The sequence below is a fragment of the Panicum virgatum genome, chromosome 1K (assembly GCF_016808335.1).
Source record: "Panicum virgatum strain AP13 chromosome 1K, P.virgatum_v5, whole genome shotgun sequence".
NCBI classification, from domain to species: Eukaryota; Viridiplantae; Streptophyta; class Magnoliopsida; order Poales; family Poaceae; genus Panicum; species Panicum virgatum.
Window position 1 is genome coordinate 15,825,473 of NC_053136.1, and position 20,281 is coordinate 15,845,753.

General features: G+C 42.8%; 2 protein-coding genes across 4 annotated transcripts; one reads left to right on the top strand and one right to left on the bottom strand.

Moving 5' to 3' along the window:
- Positions 1 to 1,638: 1,638 nt before the first annotated feature.
- On the bottom strand, positions 1,639 to 6,455 carry LOC120697172 (vacuolar protein sorting-associated protein 29). The gene is made up of 3 exons (XM_039980316.1): positions 6,076 to 6,455; positions 3,414 to 3,551; positions 1,639 to 2,091 (listed from the first exon to the last, which is right to left on the bottom strand). Exons 1-3 carry the CDS (start codon positions 6,205 to 6,207, stop codon positions 1,792 to 1,794), a joined length of 570 nt encoding a protein of 189 aa, XP_039836250.1. The 5' UTR covers positions 6,208 to 6,455; the 3' UTR covers positions 1,639 to 1,791.
- Positions 6,456 to 10,889: 4,434 nt separating this feature from the next.
- On the top strand, positions 10,890 to 19,937 carry LOC120697182. Of its 3 annotated transcripts, XR_005684382.1 has the most exons (7): positions 10,890 to 11,306; positions 14,451 to 14,780; positions 16,276 to 16,431; positions 17,723 to 18,027; positions 18,110 to 18,677; positions 18,771 to 18,947; positions 19,068 to 19,385. XR_005684382.1 is itself a non-coding variant. In XM_039980329.1 (6 exons), the coding sequence occupies exons 1-6, from the start codon at positions 11,135 to 11,137 to the stop codon at positions 19,583 to 19,585; spliced, it is 2,049 nt and encodes a 682-aa protein (XP_039836263.1). In that variant the 5' UTR covers positions 10,893 to 11,134; the 3' UTR covers positions 19,586 to 19,880. The 3 variants fall into 3 exon arrangements, 2 of the variants coding, with proteins under 2 accessions (XP_039836272.1, XP_039836263.1); XM_039980329.1 differs by lacking the exon at positions 18,771 to 18,947 and having other exon boundaries at positions 10,893 to 11,306; positions 19,068 to 19,880; XM_039980338.1 differs by lacking the exons at positions 16,276 to 16,431; positions 18,771 to 18,947 and having other exon boundaries at positions 10,891 to 11,306; positions 19,068 to 19,937.
- Positions 19,938 to 20,281: the final 344 nt, after the last annotated feature.

Genomic DNA, 20,281 nt, shown 5'->3' on the forward strand with positions numbered 1-20,281 from the left:
GAACATATCAATCTATAAAAGTTTGAAACAATTAAAATCATTTCTCACCAAGATTAGGTACACCTTGCCTCTCACATAGGCTCCACCTGTCAGTCCAAAAAGTTTGACAAAAGGGATGGGGAATTGGTTTCGTTAATGTTTTTCATCAGAATTCTAATATTTTTTACCCAGCAGTTTCCTATACCCACATCTTGTACCCACATATTACTTTCCTTTCCTTAGGTCAGTCTCAGTGGGAGTGTCATCGACACAGTTATCTAGACTGAAATCTTAAGAACTGTGCCAGTGGAGTGTCATCACCATAATACTCTTCTCATATTTCATGGCACTCCACTCTTCTCTCTCCTCATACTATTGGTACATGTTAATAAATTTAATGTCATTACACTCTTATGACACCCCTATTGAGATTGGCCTTAGGCACACACTTTACTTTTCTTTGCATAATATGCATTCACCCATAATTCGTGTCATTATTTGTTTTGGGAGGATAATAATTGACATTATTGTTTGTGGAAGGAAAAGAAAGATGTGTATTATTTTTAGAAAAAAATAACATTATTTTTATAGAAGGAAAATTAAATATGTGCATATAGCACGTACAGCTCCACTACTAGTAAAGTGGAGAAAGTATGAAGGTGGGGGATTATAGGGGTGCAAATGGGTGACCCTTAGCATCTCCAAAAGTTTGGCAAATGGAGTTGGCATCCTTGATTTTTGGCAAAAACGCTTAAAACACTCCTCCAACAGTTTGGCAAATGACTTGGCAAAATATGGCAACTTGGCAAAAACTCTCTCTCACTGCGCATATTTGGCAACTTGGCAAAGGGCTTGGCAAATCCTCTCTTTGCTTGCATGCTGCGTACTAACCACGAAAATAAAGACTTCTCGCTGCTTGCATACTGCCTATTGCCTTTTTTTTCATTTTGCCAAGTCCAAAATAGCAAACTATTGAGAGGAACCGTTTTTTTACTTGGCAAATAGTTTTAGGAGTTGGCAAATCACAAGATTTGCCAAGTAGAATATGACAAACTTTTGAAGATGCGCACATCCAACCCTCTTTAGTTCAAAATATTATACTAGTTTTTCAAAAACACCATTTTGAAAAACTAGTATAATATTTTGAACTAAAGGTGTCCCTAAGGGTCATCCATTTGCACTCCAAGGGGATTAGAACTGTGCTCAACAGGTTGATTAGAGTCTCCACTAGCAATCTCACCAAGATTTCTCTTATGGAAAGGGTAATTAGGCCAATTTTAGTGGGAATATTATAAGAGTGTCATGAGCATTAAATATCATACCATATCAATAAATTTGCTAACATGGTGCAGTCATTTATGAGAAGAGAGAATGAAAAGTTTCATGTAAAATTAAATATTGTCACCATGATACTTCTCCGGTGCAGTTACCACATATTTGCCGGTCCAACTAGAAGCCCCCGGCCCGGTTGAGGAGGCCGAGGCCGGCCAGGCCGCCGCACACGGCAATTTTCCATTTTTTTCCTTTTTTTTGGGAAAAAAACATTACTCCACGCGTAGTATGTCATTCGTTCATTGAAGCATCGTCGGGAACAGAACAGTGATGATAAATACGAAACATCAGAAAGAACACCCCCCCCCCCCCCCTCCCAATTATTTGCTCTATCTTGCATATAGACACAAATCAAGGTTCGCCTGTTTGATTAAAACTTCCAAAGTCATTACTACACGCTCAGCATTAAACACCCACTCTGACAATCTGACATGTCCAGAGTCCATTTCACTGTCCTCTGCACAGTGCCAAGAGCCAAAGCTACGCGTGTATCGTCGTGGCCGTCTTCTTGAAGTCGATCTTGTCCACCTTCACCTCACCGTCGATCAGCTCGTAAACGTACACCACCACGCGCAGGCCATCGATGTCCATCAGCACAAAGCTTGGGTTCACGTCGTAGGTGATGCTGCTGTAGGCGCCTGTGGCCGACCCGGGGTTGATCACCACGCCGCCCTCGTGCTTGTACGCCTTGAACTGGTGGGTGTGCCCCGTCACCAGGATGTCCACATCCAGCTGCCGCTGCAGCATCGCCAGGGAGTCTAGGTCGCCCCACGGAACAACCTGATACAGTTGGTTGCCACACAGGTTCAGTGAGAAAGGTTAGGAGAAATATATATTTGACAATCGATGCCTCAATGACCGCATGCACAAAGTTTTGACGTGGGGGCTGCTTAGGAGTCAATATAGAGCTGATCTACTGGAATTCAAGAGCCACATAATCCACAAATGATGTGCTTACAGTCAACTTTTGCCCCTTAATCATGTTCACTGAAGTCGTATGGCTACAAATGGTGAACTACTGAGTGAAAATAGTATAATGGACTGTGCGGATAAAAAAGGTCATAAGTGGCGTGAATGAAGGTGCAGAACACAGTGCATGCACTGCCAGATACAATGAACCAACCTTGTGCATGGCTCTCCAGAAATATGGCTTTATGGTGTGCCCAGGCCCAATCTTGTGCATGGCTCTCCAGAAATATGGCTTTATGGTGTGCCCAGGCTTCATGTCCCCAGGGATGGAGTATAAAAAACACTTTATGGATATGGTTTATGGAAGCCCCTGCCCCCCACAAGACAGCATCGGCTGTTTAAACTTACTAATCTTTCTTTCAATGAAACTCTAGGCCATTTGAAGGTGCGTTTACGCTGCCATATCGCAACATTGCAACCATGTATTTCAATGCAACAATTGAAACAGTGGAGAAGAAACACATCTGGTTACAGTGTTACACTTTATAAACTTTGCATTTTGGAGGACAAGACAGCAGACTCACGACACTGAACACTAGAAAACAGTTTAACATGGGTGCTGTACTAAGCATCTCATTCAGTAATTCTATGATAAAGGTAGTGATCCCACTGGTAAAACAAAGAACATATTGCCACATTAGAGAGATACAACAAGCCATGCGTTCAACTCCAATTCCTTAGTAAGAGCTGAAAAAATGTTCATTTTCGTCATCAACCATTTTCCAAGCTGTGTATCCTATCAACCAATTTCATCTAATAGTTAAAGGTAGTTGCAAAGAAGTGCCAAATGTACGCCGTAAGCGTGGGGGCATGAAATGCATACAGAGAAACAAAAAATGTTGAGTCTGTGCAAATGTGGGATCTAATATGTGCACAAATTTTAATCAGATGACACTTCATCCAACTAAATACACAGTCTATGATCACAAACATGAAGGTAGCGAAGTGATATTTCATCAGCATAGAATAATGAAGCATTAACCAGATTAATAAACATGATATCACGTAATAAATTATATGCATCATAAAACAAGCGTCGATTTTTTTTACGTTCCAAGAAATACGTGTAAGAATAAATTGTATTATAATAGGCAAAAGTAAAAGCTTTCATATATTTTGAGTCAGAAACGAACCTGATGACCATGGCACAGGCCAAGCTTAAATTGACCAATTGTAAGTGTCTTAGTCTCTGAGTATCGAGTATCCTCATCATATTCACCTCTGGTTATGTGGAGATCAGGACAGAGGCTTTTTAGATAGTCATGGACTTCCTAGATGGAAATTATGAAATTTATCAGTCTGTACTTCATCCGAATCAAAACACAGTTCATACAAGTCAATAAGTCATCAATCTGCATTAGAAAAATGGGACACGACCTAGTTCTAAAGTCCATTTTAAACAATGGCAAGTTAAAGATTGCACTGCCATGTAAAATAAAAGAATAGCCAATACATGAAAGTATACAAAAAATCAGACACTTCTTGAGAAGGATAGCATAGTCATTCATCCCATGAAAAAAGAGTAATACTAAAACTAGAACTCATATCATCATAGCCCCACATCTCTAAGTGTCAACTTATTTTATCTTCTCTAGTATCTTCCAAGTAGGTACTAGATACACAACTCCATCTCCACCCCACACGGAATTAAAACAGAATTAAAGACCAAGTTTACCAACTTGAAATGCTATTTTCTTCTAGTGTTCTTTTTAAAAAGACACTGTGAAATTGAATTCCAAATTCATCAACTTGAAATGCAATTTTCTTCTATTGTTCTTTTTTTATTAAGGAAAATCTAACCAAGTATATATGCTGCATTAAGCCAAAAATACTTTGTACTAGGTGAAGATCCAATAGGTGCTTACAACCCTGTGTGTCGGTGCCTGATGCACAAGATCTATCTTAGCATGCACCTATACATGTGCAATGATAATTGTTCTTTGTCAATATTAGGTTCCAGAAGGATAATTCAACACATAATCGATGACACAGCAAGCTATGCCAAACAGCTGACAACTTCTTGGGCATAACCTGGATATCCTAAAAAATCTGATTTCAGTTGGAATGTTGTGGCCTCATGGGGATTTATGACTTTTGAGCAAACCTCAGAAAAATTAGGTTTCTGGAGAAGTTTAAAGTAGGCCAAATCAATTGGAATGCTTATACAATGCCAAAAACATGAAAACGAACAAGTAGCAATATTTGGGAGGACCTGAAGCACTATTCTCTACAGCTATCCTTGTACACAGGCAAGTTAGTTGGCATGAAATTAGTTCCTTCTATTTCCTTTTGGAGATGTAAAGATTAGAGAGAATTGAAAATTGGGTGACTAATGACCAACTTGCGCATATATTTACACACTGCTGTCTGAATAGATACACAGGGAATCACACAATACCGTTTGAGCTCAATGAACCATCAGCAGTTAATAAGATTTCATATTCCCTCTAGATGTAATAATCTAGTTCAGTTAAATGCAATGAAAAACTATTAAGAACTGCACTACAGTTTTACCTTTCCCATTTCTTACAAGGTCTGATGTTTTTAATCACTCTTTGACCAGTAGGATTAGCAATGTTAAGCCAGAAGCTAGTCACTCTTTCCTATCAGAATAAAAATAATGCTTCCTGACAAGGTTCCTCTAAAAATATGAAGGAAGATCTCTCTGGTTCAAGGTTTGGAATTTCTCAAGGAATAAACGATGTCTCTTGATAATTTGTTTGACTTATTGAGAGGCTATGACTAAGGATTCCAGTGAATGAGTTTGAATTTTCCATCTTTTAGCTTTCATTATTGTGCAGCTTTGAAAAGGTTAATACACTCCACTAGGTTTTTCTGCAAATTCCAGTGCCTGTTATTTGTATTAATTAATATAGACCCAATAGCGCGCTCCAACAGTTTTCAGTTTTGGTACAGTTTCATAAACCTGCACTGCTTTTCACTGGATACTTTTTTTACAAAAAAAAAATCTCTTACACTTACACATTAGGGGACAACTAACATTACACATTTGGAGCTAACCAGTACAGTTAATATTTAGCACTATACGTTCTTCGTTCAGTAAATCCAGTGGTGGCAGCTATTATGTGTTCCCTGTGGCCTACTTTCTAAAAGATCAACTAAGAGAATTTAGTTAAATCAAGGAAGAGCTGGCAATAAATTGATTTAGAAATTTTGTTGTTTCAAAAGTATGACACGGAGAACTTGCTAAGAGTATGTAATAATAGTAATAAATTTGCAAGAGCACAACTGTAATGTGTGATATGAAATCATGTTGCCAACTGAGAACTTCCCCTTGTCAGAATCTAACCAGAATCAAAGAGAGTACTATCATTAAGCAGTACGATGCAGACCTAGATACTAAGGATCTGAGCTTATAAATCATTGATTTTCTTTTAACAGAGCAGCAACAATGGAGTAAGATTAACAGATGGCGTCCATAGATCATGCAACTCGTTCCAACAAAAAGGGAATCATAAGATCACGCTCAGGCATTATAACTATTAATCCCTGGCAACCTCGACGCTATCTCCATCCGAGAGCTCAAAATGTCGCCCACACCCTTTCCAACCGAACACCGATGCCGCTGATCCAATTACATCTATCTAGCAACCAAAACGACCCCTCCCGGATGCTACAAGCCACGGCGCTACTGCCTAGGCAGCGCGATCAAATTGGACACAGGAAGCAAACGAAGGAGATAGTCTAGATCGAAGAGGGGTGGGGGGGTGGTCTGCCCGGGTACCCAGCCGGGCGCCCGGGCCAGGTAGGCGCGGCGAGGAAGGTCAGGGTCACCTTGATGCAGAGGTTGCCGGTGCAGATGATGTGCTGGATCTTGCCGGGCACGAGCATGGACTTGAACTTGGCGGGCAGGTCGGGCGCCCGGTGCGGGATGTGCAGATCCCCCAGCGCGAGCACCAGCACCATCCTCCCCGCTCCCTCGCCTTCCCCCCTTGATCCTCTCCCCGCTCCCTCGGCTTCCCCTCGATCTCCTGCCCCTGCCGCTGCGATCCGCGCCTCCCAAGCCCCGCCTCAGGTCGGCTCTCCTCTTCCTCTACCTGCTCGAGCTGCGCACCATGATCCGAGTCAAAACCGCCACGACACCTACTCGCTTCAGATGCGCGACGGGAAGAGGAGGAACCGAGGAAGGAACTGAGGAACTGGGGCGAGCACAGCACGTGGGGGCCAGGTTGCGGACCCGTGGGCCCGGTTCGCCGCATGGAAGTGAGCTCATCTGTGGTTCAGGACCTGGGCCGGATGAGAGCCCTGCTAGGCGTCCGGGCTCATTTTCTGCCAGCTAGGCATGGTCGTGTTGGGCCTCCGCAAAGTAACGGGCCCGCGAATATCTCTTTTTTTTTTCTGGTAGGCCGAGAGCCTTCGTGCTCGTGCATTAATTTGAACCGCGCTTATTAAATGAAGTAAGTATTCACCCCTAAAAAAATGGAGTTTTCCCCTAAGTGGAGCCGATGAAATGAAGATTATTTTAGCATCACCAAAAAAATTATGAAATGATTGTCATCTGATTGCTTTTCATAAAATACACAATCACTTTGTTCGGCTGGCCGTGTCCAGTGGTTGAGGGTCCGATTAGTTGTCGCTTCAGGCGACATTTGCCGGACCCATCGCCTGAAGAAGTCCCACGCGGCCCACCAACGCCCTCCCCCGCCTCCGCGCCGCCGCCTGGCTCCAGCGCCGCTCCCGGCGCCTCTGTCGCCGCCCTCCACCGCCGCCGCCCCTAACCTTTCTCGCCGCCGCGCCGCCCAACCACCGCTGCGCCGCTTCTCTTCACCCCCGCCGCCGCCCACCGCCCACTGGGGGTCCTCCGCCGCCCAATCCGCCACCACCGCCGGGCCGCCGCCGCCGCCGGTCCTCTCCTCTAAGGTCGGCGGCCATGTAAGCCCCAGCAACCTGGAAAATTAAGTTCCGCCGCCGCCCTCCACCACCCCGGCCGCCGGCGGCCGCTCCCCCCACCAACCACCCCTCGCCGGCCACCCCCCTCCCCCTCCCCTAGCCCGGCGCCGCCGCCCACCGGAGCATGAGGAAGAAGAAGGGGAGCCTTCAGGCGATGGCTTCGAGCTTTGTCACGCGGGCGATATATAGCCCTGGCGTAGTGGTTGATGCTGATTTGTTGTGAGAGGAAAGTATTGCTGACTGGTGCTAATTTGGTGTGAGAGAAAAATACTGCTGGTGGTTGCCATCAGAATAGAGCGAATGTATTCAAAGTTGACCCGGATGTGCTGCCCAGCGAGTTCTCTAGCGCGCCAATCCGAGCCGACGTGATTAAAAAAAGAAAGAGTATGCAACCGTTAGCATTAACCTCCACCCGACCAAAAGGACGCCCAAATCCGAGCCGAAACAACTCGAACAAGGGCTATTGAACCGTCCTGGATTTCTGAATTTTCTTTTTCGATGTACAAGTCTACAAGCTCCTTTGTGTTATTTTGAGAAAGGAAAATTCTACAACCTCCTGAGTCGTGATGACCTGACAACCGGAGGAGCTCCGAGCCATTCAACGATCAATCCCACACACCGTGGGTGGTCGTCGTGGTTCCTGGGCGAACGGACGCGTACGTCGCGTCTAGGGCTGGAAACAAGCCGAGCCGGCTCGGTTCGGCTCGGCAAGTGAACGAGCCGAGCTCGCTATTTTTGCAAGCCAGAAAATCAGGCTCGGCTCGGCTCGGTGGAGGCTCGCGAGCCACACTAAACAATGTGAACTAAACTCAAAATAAATTAATTTATTTTTTTTGAATGATAACAATAATTATGTAGCATATATTTCTTATATACATACAAATTGCTATGTTATGTGTATAAATATTAATTTATACCACTAATGATGAAGAATTAATTCATCAATCATCGTGAAATTATTCTTAAACTGTATTGGGTCGAGCTCGCGAGCCGGCTCGCGAGCCTGAACGAGCCGGTTCGGCTCGGCTCGCTATTTTTGCGAGCCAAAAAATCTGGCTCGTTTGAGGCTCGCAAGCTGCTCCGAGCCGAGCCGAGCCGTTCCGAGCCCAAGCCGAGCCGAGCTACAAGCCACGAGCTATTTTTCCAGCCCTATTCGCGTCCCCGGGGTCCGGAGTCAATCCGCGAGCCAGCAGCCCGCTTCCGAGAAAATTCCGCCTCGGCGGTGACGTCACGCCTTACATCGGCTGTTATGTCCCCGTAGTACGCGGATTCTCTCGTCCGTGTATTTTCCCCTCGTCTCGACTCATGCTTTTTCCAATTCTTTATTATAAAATGTTTTTCTTGGTGATTTTAAATTCGGTGGCTGATCGGGACCTGTTTGGCGCTCGGCTTTTGGTGGCGAGCACCACGGCGCTAAACGACAGGAGGAGTGACATGCCTTTTCTGTTCCCACCGCGCGCGCGCGCTCTCTCTCTCTCCGGTCTCCCCCCTCCAACTCCGCAGTGTGATGCAAGCAGTTGAACTGAGATTGGTTGAAAAACGAATTGCATGGATTTTAGTACTAGCTCTTTTGAAATTTCAACGAACCAGGTCAGAAAGGTTTCGTTTCTGCAAAAGCACGGATCGTGGAGTCCCGAGCGGTAGGGCGGGCCGGGGCCGAGGCCATCCCGCACGCGTCGTGCGTACGGGGGCTGCGATACAGTGTGGCGACACTGTAGCCGAGCTCACGGGCAGCATGCGTCCAACAGCTGCTGCTAGTGTCCCTGCCCGTCCCCGAGTTGGTCTGACCGCCCCCCGTGCGGCGCGCATGTGCGGCTCGCCTCGATGACTCGATCCCACCCACCCCTCGCCTGTTTACTCACGGCTCTCTCTTTACGGCGTCGGGGACTTGAGTTTACTCACTGTTCATCACTGTAGCGATAGATCTGGTCCGTTCACTGTGAAAATGGATGGCTCAGATCGCGTGCAGTCACTATCCTGCAGTCGCAGTAGCGACTGCAGGCGATCTCCGTCGGTCTCCCTCAGCTGCTGCTTCGAAGTTCGAACGAACTTCGACGGATTCCGTGAGGCGGAGGCTGTATCTCGGTGCATGCGGCGAGGGGTCAGCTGCTGCAGGAAAAAAAAAATTAGGTTCAGGAGGGAAGCAAATCCCGGGATGTGGCAGTCCGAGCCCGCATGTCAATTTACATGCGTCTCTTTCTTTTCATTTCTTGATCATCAAAAAACAAATGACCAAATTGCCATCGGGTGCGATTTAGGTTTTATACGAGTTTAAATTAAATGTTTGCATTTTGTCCCCAATATTTTGAGCTAGTGTCCGGATGACCCGTTGTTTTGGACGGCCCCGTAGCCACAGTCATCGTATGATGCCACGTTCTGGGACTGCCGGTACAGTTTTGTTCTAATAGTATTAAAATCACTTTTAAACAACGTACTATATTCTACATTCCTCGATCCATCGATCCGGAAATTTTTGGACTATGACCATAACGTGAGTATAACTATACAAGCACGACAAATGTGAGTTTTGACTTGTCATCGAGTCAAGAATTCCTTGTCAATTTCAGCCACGTCTTGCCACCTAGGATTAGAAAACGACCTCTAGTTTGTTGCTAAGTTTGTTCATTTTTGGATCGGATACACTCAATTTACAAGTAGGATGTGTTAGGTTGTATTTGGTTATGCATTCAAATCTACAAAATGTAGCATGCATGAAAGTTGGCTGCATTAGATTTGGTTTCCGAAACATCGTGCCTCTTTGCATTCACACTCCATGTTAGAGCAAATATTATAAGGTCATCAAAGCAGACTGTATGAGACATCACAATAATGCTGAGGTGGAGGAGAAAAAGAAAAAACCTGCAAGCTTGCAGCCAACTGAGACACAAGTTACAAGATACATTGTGAGGGGATGAGGTGGGCCATATATTAATGATGAAGTCTATATCAACAATAAACCATTATACAAGTTGGCTGGGTTATAAGTGATGTGGCACTAGTATAAAGCTAGCAACATGATAAATCGTAAACCTTGCTCTTACGCCTTTTGTTTCATTGCTTCCACTTAATACCATCATAGTTTCATTATAAGATGTTTCGGCCTTTTTCCAGCCCATCAGTTTTATCTCTTTAATTTCAATTGTCCTTTTTCTTTTTGTTCTTATTACCGCTAAGTTTCTCCATTGATGATTCCACTCTCTTGCATTTAAATCTTCTGTCCTCTTCATTTTTCAACAGGATCTCTATAATTCCAATCCGATGGTTAGCCCATTGATGATGATTCTACTCTCTGGCATTTAATTCCTTTGAACCACCCCCATGTGCCATATGCCAATATCCCCCCGATCCAAAAGCAGCCGAAGGAACTACCAAAGTGAAAAAAATCTCAAGCCCTTTCTCTGAATAAGAAAAATATAACTCTATCTCACCGGATATCCAGGATCGGATCCTCCTCAGAACCCTCTGCTGGAATTTCCAACAGTACAAGTACACATTAATAATAATAAATAATAAAAAGAAATCACAAAGAAAAAAGAATAAGAAATCCAGTGAACCGCACTGCTGCGCTGCCCCCGCCTCGCAGCGAGTGCGTGAGCCGGCCGTTGGCCCCCACCCTGGCCTTGTATTTTCCCGAAAACTATATATACCTCCACGCTCCCTCCCCTCCCCATTTCCCTTTCCTCCCCCCACCCGGCCACCCCCACCCACCTCCGCGGCTCCCAAGCCCTAGATGTCCCCCTCCCCCTCCTGCCCCCGCCGCGCCGCCGCCGCCGCCCGCGCCCGGCGCCGATCCCGCCAGATCTCGCGCCAATCGGAGGCCCCGCGCCTCCCCGCGGCCCGATTCGCCGCCAGCGCGCCCCGGAACGGCGCTGATTTGGGCCGGTTTTGGCGGTGAGGCGGGGGGTGAGGTTCCGGTGGGTCTGGGCCTCCCGGGGCCCGGTGGATGGATGCGGTGGAGCTGACGCTGCCAGCGAAGGTGGATTTCGGGAAGATCCTGGCGCCGGCAGCGGCCGTGGAGGGGGTGGACGGCGGCGTGGTCGGAGGCGGTGGCCCCGGAGGCGGGGGTGGGGAGGTGCTGAGGCGCTGTGCCGATGCGGATCGGCGGCACGGTAGTGGTATAGCCCCTCTTCGCGCGCTCCTTATCTTCTTTTTGGTTGGCGGTTGTGTGCCTATCGTCGTGGTGAAAGAAATGGGTGTGATTTCGTTGGGTTGTTTCTGGGGGGAGTCGATTTGACTTCTCCTCTGCTTTGCTTCCAGTGTGTACCTGAAATTCCCGCTGCTTCTGTTGTTGGTATTACTGGGGATGTCTGGGTGATGAGTTGTGGGCCGTAAGTAATTTCCATTTCTGTGGGGGGAGGGTGGAGCACGGGGCTTTCATTCTGTGTGTGGATTGTTTTGCGGTCAATCGGTCATGTGTCTGATTGGATGAGTTCCTGACTGTCGTGCAGAGATGTATGTTATCGAATTGTGACATGGGGAGGGGAAACCAAGCGGTTAGGTCTCTTGTTTGTGGTTGCTTACGCAATACTTCCTGTGCTGGCGATATATCCTTGTCTGCAATTGATTACGTAGTACTCCCTGTCATTTGAAGGTTTGTAAATGCTTTTGGCTGTGTATGCAGTCCTCGGTGTCTTATGTGATCTTTAAGTGCTTGAGATTGATTGCCTAGTGCCCCTGTTTTCTGGTGATCTATAGTTGTCTTATCTTATTGTTGTTGTGGAGTCAGTTATGTGGTGCATGTCATTTAGAAACAGAATTTGTCTTTGCTGTTACTCCTATTTTCCTCTGTCCAATGCATTCTGTGTTGATTGATTTGATTCACGGAGTCTTTTCCCATGGTGTTCCTTGACAGCATGTACCATGCCTATTTTCTATTTTTTTCGAGTAGGTACTAAATTGGTAGCTTTGTTTACAAGAGAAATGTATATGCTTCTTCTGTTATTACATCTAGTTACTTGTATTATTTGGATTGGGTAGTTCTTGTCAACTTGGTGCTACTTAATGAATGCACTGCTTTGGTTTTCACATTGCCCGACCGAGCAAGACATCATGTATAAACTATGCACGACTTTTGTAACGATCATGATTGATAGGTGTTTTATCCTACAAATGGGATAGATACAGGTTGACTCGGTAGTGGCAGTAACTGCCACGAGGGCTGTTGGTGCGGAGATGACAGCAAATGCACTATAACTTTGAGAGGTCAAATGGGTTCATTTGCACTACTCACATTAACTTCCCTGATTGTCTCATTTGGGACAACTTTTCATGTAGTTTATCATGTATCAAATGTTCACTTTTCAATTACTTTGCGAGCTAAAAGATTACCAATTATTAGAGGCATGGTGTTGCATGTATCCCGCCATGTTGAAGTATTTTGGCTAAAGATAGTTTCTTGTTTTTTTGTTGAAAAGATGTTTCTTGGTTTTCTTTATTGTATTTTTTTTAGTGATGCTAGTACAACTATGAGCATTTATTGGGAACCTCATAGTGTGGTAGTGGAGGTGTGAGTGTATGATGCCACCTAGCAAGGTTTAAAACTTCAAATCCTGATGCCCATTATTTATACATGCACGAGCGCTCTCAACATATTATATGTAGGCATGCGATAGGGCACATTTACGGGTGTGTAGGTGCGGTTGTACCTACTTACTGGTGTGTGTGTGTCACCTTGTAATGAAAAAAAGAGCATTAATCTATACTCTAATTGATTTTTATTATACTGTATTTTTATCCAAGGAGATACGTTTTACACCGTGCATATTACAACCATATGGTCCGCTGCTCCACACCACTATAGCTGTTTTTAAATGACGCGCCTATTATAAAGTATAGATGTATTATGCTTTGGAGGTGCTTGCTGATAGGTGTCACTGATAATACTGTCCTTGAAGTTTGTCTTAAATTATTCTTGCATGCATCAACAAATGCTTTATTTTTATTCTTTTAATGATGTATTCTACGTATTTATTGGCACTGAGTGGTCTCAATTTCGAAACTTATGTCGTGATCTTCAAATCTGTGCATGATTGTTTGTGCCTATCTTTGTTGGGGGAAAAATAGGCATAATTTTCGATTATTTCAACCTTCCAAGTTGGCTACCACTTTGTGTCGAGCAGGTCTCCATTGGGTCCAATTATTATTTTGTTCGATTTATTCAACAAAAGGATATACAGCTACTTCTCTCAGCTGTAGACGTTGAGCCCTGGCCCCACCCTCCATCTTGGAGCTCCTTGCAGTTGAAATTGGATCAGTGCCCTCACCCTCAGCGAACTTTCGATATTTTAACATGAAGCCATCACTGCATTGTAGTTGGTTTCCACCCTGATTCTGGTTGTATGATGAGTAGACTGCATTTTACCTGCTTGTATATTGAAATCCAGCAATTGAATGAGCACTTCCGGGAACCTTGCAGTTTATGTGTGTTTCTTTGTGAATCTTGAGTATTTTTTGTGAAAATAAATTTTATTTTTTCTTTAGGTTTGTGATATTTATATGCATGATTTTGTTCACTGTCTTATGTCATGTGGACTTGGGTTGTTGCTTTTTTTTGTGTTGATCATTTGACTTTGTTTTCTTGTGGACAGCTGTCATGATTTTGCTAATGGGAGTTTCCAAAATGCAGCTGATGTGTCATGGGCTTTGTTCTCATTTGTTTGAAGGGTCTATATAAAATCCCTGCTTTAGTGATGCTAAGTTGTCAATGCTGTTTTGATGAAATTAATGTGTTGGATTTCTTTTCAGGGATTTTAGTGGTAGACAATATCATGAATTTTCTCATGAACATTATCGTGAACTTCGTTTAGAGGGCTTTCTGACGGTCGATAATGTGATTAGTTAATTAGTCTCCAATGCAGAAATTCCTTTAGATTGCGTTTAGATAGTTTGCCAAGCAACACACACGTTAAAGCATGTGGACTTTGTAACCTTTAGAAATGTAAACATACTTGCCCACTTCCAAAACTGTATAGAACCTTGTACCCCTCTAGGGCTTGCTTGGATATTGATTGCTATTTCCTTTTGGCACATCGATTCGAGTATATTGATTGTAGTGTCAAAGATATCTTTTTATTCTTAATTTAAATTTAAACTTAAACTCTTAAAGTGAAGAACATTGTTCCTTGCAAAAGTATATGTTATGATGTAGGAGTATTTTAGCCATTTGTTTTTAACTCTTTAAACGTTGTACACTATTTATACTGTTTTTTCTCTTATAATCTAGTTCACTAATGATTGATCTGTTGAAAACACATGGGCAGATGTGAAGGAGCAAAACCAGAATGTAGAAGGCTTTCCATCTTGTAGAACTAAAAGGATTCCTTTGGAAGTCTCTATGCCGAAATCTCTTGGTTTTGGATTGAAGTCTGAAAACGGTAAACGGGATTTTGTTGGACACGATAATATTCAATCCTTGCACAAGCAAGATAGCAAAATAGTGGCAAAAAAGACCATAAAGTTGTTGGACGGTCCACCTTGTTCAAAAAGGCCAAAGCTTGAGCCAGTACAAATTGGTAGAGATGCTGAAGCTAAGGGACATGACTTCATATCACAGAAGAATGTGCCTGAATTGACACAATGTGCGGCATCTGGTAAATTATTAAGTTTCTTTATTCATTATTCATTTGAAGTTGTCCAATTTGATGCAGTTCTCCTTTTCATTACCCATGCTACAACCCGCGGCATTCATTGAATGATGAGTTCAGAGACTTCAACAAAGCACTTTTGTTGATATAAGTGATATGTGCACTGTATATGTATCTTATTTGATCCAACATTATCTTGCTAATACATGATTTCCCTATTCCTGCTTCATCCCTCCTCCTTGGGGCCTCGCTTGAATTCAACTTTTCTTTTACATAAATAGCCTTCACTTATTTGTTGGGGACAACTCACGGCCTCCTCACACTACAAAAAATTTCACTCCTGAAAAGTTGAGTAGCCAACAGTCTGGTTTCATAATATCCAATGCTGACAATGAAAGTTAAGTTTGCTTGGGGGTATATTCAGAATCTTTGTGGCAATGAAACTGTTAGAGTGTGGCATCCTGGATGACTACAGTTAGATGGATTAGGCATTAGGGCTAGATATGGTTGTTAGGAGGATTTGTTAGGGAGGCACAGCATATTCGGAATTAATCGAGAAAGAGAGAAGAATACCTCTAGCCATAGCTCTGTTGAGGTGCGCCCTCAAGCCTCACCTTCCTGTCGAGCAAACCAATCTCAGTTCACAACATCTGGTAATGTTTGCCTGGAAGATTTGCGATGATGCTGGAATCTTGTATAACTGGAAAAAAGCGACATAAAAGTCTAAACTATCATCTTAGATCCAACAATCGGTTATACGAAGATATAAACACTAGGAATAAATTTTCTAAAGACAAATGTGTAGTATGGATGGATGGTGTGCCTGTTGAGGGTGCTCTGATCCTTGCATCTTTTGTTCCTATGAAGTTTATCATGCAATGTTTGAAACTTCACTGACTTAAGGAGGCCTTTCCTAGTGTTTTTCCTCTTATGAGGCTATGTTTCCATAGGCTTGGGGGTTACAGTTCACTCATCTGCCACATGGTCTGAAGGTTCCTGTTGTTTTAATATACTAAAATAAATTGATTTAACTAAGTAAATGTATTCAACTTAAAGCATTCGAACTAAACTATACACATTATCTACAGATAATATTGAAATGGTTTAAGTACCTAAGGGCATCAACCGCCTTAGTGGGCTCTGGTCAAATAAAGGATTGGTTTGCCCTTTTTCATGTTTTCTGCCGGTCATCTCAAAGGTGTTTGGTTGATTGGATTGGGGCTGGAGATGCCATTAGAAAATGGATTTTTTCACCCCATTTGATAATGCTAGAAATTGGATTGCTGCTAATAACTGGCCATTTTGTTAATACGAAATTAATAGCCTCTATTTTTAGCCAAGACCATTGTACTGCTTGCCATACTCTTCTATAATACACTTCTGGTATAGCCCCCACTATACTATGGGTGCTCATTTGTTCTATTCGCTTTAATGCACATGCTACTGTTTAGTTTGATATTCTGACAATAAATGATTTTGCACTTATCCTAATTATACACAGAAAAATCTCGGTTGCTCAAGCAGAAGCGCATTTCTGATGCAAAGAGAATTGATAAGAAGAATATTAGGTCTGGTGTCAGATCAAAATATGATTGTTTCTCATCAAAGGCTGGTTTAGCAAATTTTGATTCTGGTTTCTCAGGAAACAGCGTACTTGGTATGTAGTAACTGGTTGCATCTACACCATGCATTTATATCTTAGCAACTGCTATTTTTCTTTTGTTGAATGATGATCATATGAGCCTAGTGGATAAGTGGATGTAAAATGTCTTTGTGTGAGTATCTTGAAATTGCTTTCTCAAACATTGCGTACCTAGAGATTAAATAATTCTATGGGAGGTTTAGCTCGTGATTTATTATATTTTGCTTTTGTATTTCAATGCTGCACCAGTACATCTTAATCAAATTCTGCTTACTTTTAACCTCAAATCATGTGCCATTATCCAAGGATAATTACTCTTCCAAAATTCCTATCATACATTGCGATGCTCTGTCCTCATAAATTATACATGAAAATTGAATCTAGTTATATGCTTTGTAAAAATTATGATTAGTTACATGGCTGTATGGCTCGTTTGACTTTCCATTTTGTGATTTTTTGGATTCATTCCCAGAGAATGGAGTTCAATGAACCTTGAGTAATACCTTCCCAATCATGATGATACGTATTCAGCAGCTCGCCTAAGTCCTAACCTAACATTGGTGGAAAGAGTAAGATAAGGATGCTTAAGCATTGTAGCCCACAGACCAAATATGAGAAGTGATGTTTTGATGGGAAATGCAGTTTCAAACAATAGAACTTCCTTCTCTTTTTAATCTTTCTAAAAAGGGGCGTTGATTGTCCTCATGGTTCTATTAAACTTATTCTTTGAAGTTTGTTCTGGCATCCACTCAAAGCTTGGCAGTAGCCGTAGGTGTATGATTCTTGAGCCATCGATATTCTAGATTTCTAATAACTAAAAATGTTTACTTTTTCTCTTTTTTTTTGTGATTGACGTACTTCTTTTGTTTGTTTGCCTGCTTTTACTTGCATAAACTAATTTGGAAGCATGCAGTCCTGCGTTATAATGCCATGTTATTGTTATTTAGGCCTGGATGCCCCCCCTTTTTTTTCATATATAGGATTCTATATATATTATTCATGCCATGCGACCTTTGCAGTATAAGAACTTCTTTCCACATCTCATATGGGTAATATGCAGAATAGCAATAATTTTATAATAGTAAAGTAGAAAACCTTGCTATATTAGTTTATTTCTTTGCAGTATAAGAACTTTCCACATCTCATATGGGTAATATGCAGAATAGCAATAATTTTATAATAGTAAAGTAGAAAACCTTGCTATATTAGTTTATTTTATGGGTCGAACACTATTAGGGAATGTGCACTGTATTATCGGTCAAACCTATTTGCATCACAACTAACATTGGTTTTCATGTTTATTAAGGAGCACATGGCCTTAAATCTGATTTCCGTGACATCACGAATCACATCGAGAACCTCTCATTGAGTGAACTTCTTGATGGCACTTACAAGTATTCCAGCTTAGGAAGAGATAAAGGAAAGAAGGTATTGCGTACGAAAGACGAACTTCTAGTCTCTGTCAGAAAAGCTTTTTCTATGCTTTCAGACATGGACTATTGCAATGGAAAGGATTCTAATCTCATACTGAGCCCTAAACTTCCTACTGCAAGCACTTCTAGCTATGACGTCAAAGAGCAATGTGGTGACAAGCCAGCCCCCTTGGTTAAGGTAAGCAAATCCTCAGTGCTACAACTATGATTATGTATTTAGGCGTCTCAAAGTTCCTGAAAGTTTTAATTTTACCACCCAGGACTCTTTACAAATCAATGTCTGTCATACTGCACTTTGTCCTCCAAAAGATATCTTAAACCGTTTAACACTTCCCCATGGACAAGATCTGGACTCTCTTTTAGCACAAGGAAGTGAGAGCACAGCTGCAGTTAAGCCCTATATGCCTTCTATGACTGTTCATGGGGCTAGTTTGCCACCATTTCCTTGGTCACACTCACAGGCTGGGGGTTATCGACAAAGTGTTGACTGTGGTAAACATGGGTTGAGTAGGAGTAATTCCCAGTGGCAATGGGTGAGGGTTGGATCCAACCTCACTCTAGATTATGAAGATTCATCTGTCCATAAAATTGATGATCTTCTTCAAGAGATGGAGGCAGCAAAGTTATCTATAATGGATTCATCATGTGATAGACGATATAATTTATGTGGCACGGAATCAACTTACGGATCACTTGTACAAAATATTCACTCGAGAAAAATTGGGAGTGAGAATGGTCCGCAGCAACTGCAATCCCTGGACCATGGTGACTCTTCAGATGGTTTCCAGAAGCATGACATCGAGCACTCTCTTTCAAAAACACCACAAGGTACGCCAATTGCCAAAGTCTATACCGTACCTTGGTGAAAATAGAAGTTGCTAAGAAATTTAACTTAATTTGATAAAAGTATCTTGCTTTTAGCCCACTATTCTAGATGCAGAAATGCTTCGGTGGCTTGACATATTCAATTTCATATTGATGATCTAAAGCATCTTGGAGTTACATCCTTCTTTTTACAAATATTCTACCATCTTCTGCTATCATGGAGCATTTGGTGTTTACTAGAAGCCCTTAGGATTTCTTTATCACTAGAGCTAGGTACTCAGTGCCTCACTCTACATCTTAATAACTATTTTCTGCGCCATTCATTTGGTGTTTACTCATTTTCAGTTTATTTTTGCTTTTGATGATTTACTTATGTGATATTTCTACAAGCAGTATCGCCAAAGATACAGCGTGCTGCTGAAATCTTATGTGATATGAGAAGAAGCACTGAATCATGGAGTGCTCAAGGATACAGCAATGGGGCAATTAAGTGGCCAAAATCACCATCTGAAAAGGTTATGAAGGCCCGCAAGCCTTCATCCCAGTTAGGTACAGCCGAGAGCTCATCAGGTTCTCGTAACAATGATGCAACTTGGAATGGGAGCAGTCACTCTACCAAGAAAGTAGTTGACAGGAAGAATGATTCTGCGCGCTTGAATAACCCTAGTAAGGGGACTATAAGGTGGCCTGTGCCTATTGAAGACGGTGCCTCTCCTGTCAGGTCCGAGCGAGGTCTTATGCTTGATACAAGGCAACCCCATGGTAATGGCGGAAGGCATCCAATGCAGGTGTCATCACAGGCACGGCTCGAGAAGGAGTACGAGAACCAGCAGAAGTTGAGGAAAGCAACACTGACCTCATCTCTAGGATCTGCAGGAGATTGGAATAGGGAGAGGAACAGGAGAATGTGAAGTGTATATTATTCATGTTGAAATCATAGTCTATGGTATATGGTCTGGGGGACAGCGGAACCAGGCAACTGTTTCATAAGAGGTCACAGAACATTGGGAGATGTGATAATTTTGGTGGCGGCTGATGTATCTATTGGGCCATTTGTTGTTGGGGGGAACTGTTGTAACAAGTGTAATTTTTCTTTTCATTTCCATCATATCACAGGTCTCAGTCTCACTATCTTCTGTTGTGTATTACTAGTATATCTCGACCCTACTACCAGTGAAGTAATAACAGCATTCCATGAGCGACTCAGTGGTTTGCATCTTGCACATTCTGATGGTTGGAAGCTCAATGTCGTTTATGGGCATAGTCTATGTTAAACTATCATATTAGCCATGTGTGTGAGCTACATTATTTATATTATTACATCTGTTGATTGCCGTTGTGGCAAAACTTGACTATGCCCAAGATATACTCACTGCACCATAGAGCTCTGCCTGGCTGATACAAGGACCTCTGGAGCTGTCTGATTATTGGTTCAAGCCCAAACTCTATATATCTTTTTTTTTTGTGTGTGACGTGGTTATGAGCGTTAAAGTCTGTATATCCACGTCATTCAGTGGTCTGCATATATGCTATATTTTCAAGTACCTTATCTACACTCACCTCCATGTGCATTGTGTCCAATCGGCAAAAAGAAACCAGACACTGTA

Excerpts from the sequence above, each read along its gene's own strand:
- LOC120697182 (XM_039980329.1), top strand. The coding sequence starts at position 11,135 with ATGGATGCGGTGGAGCTGACGCTGCCAGCGAAGGTGGATTTCGGGAAG. Across the intron at positions 14,781-16,275 it reads GACACAATGTGCGGCATCTG|AAAAATCTCGGTTGCTCAAG; the intron begins GTAAATTATTAA and ends AATTATACACAG. Across the intron at positions 18,028-18,109 it reads AGCCAGCCCCCTTGGTTAAG|GACTCTTTACAAATCAATGT; the intron begins GTAAGCAAATCC and ends TTTACCACCCAG.
- LOC120697172 (XM_039980316.1), bottom strand. The coding sequence starts at position 6,207 with ATGGTGCTGGTGCTCGCGCTGGGGGATCTGCACATCCCGCACCGGGCG. Across the intron at positions 3,552-6,075 it reads CCGGCAACCTCTGCATCAAG|GAAGTCCATGACTATCTAAA; the intron begins GTGACCCTGACC and ends ATTTCCATCTAG. Across the intron at positions 2,092-3,413 it reads GCCTGTGCCATGGTCATCAG|GTTGTTCCGTGGGGCGACCT; the intron begins GTTCGTTTCTGA and ends CAACTGTATCAG.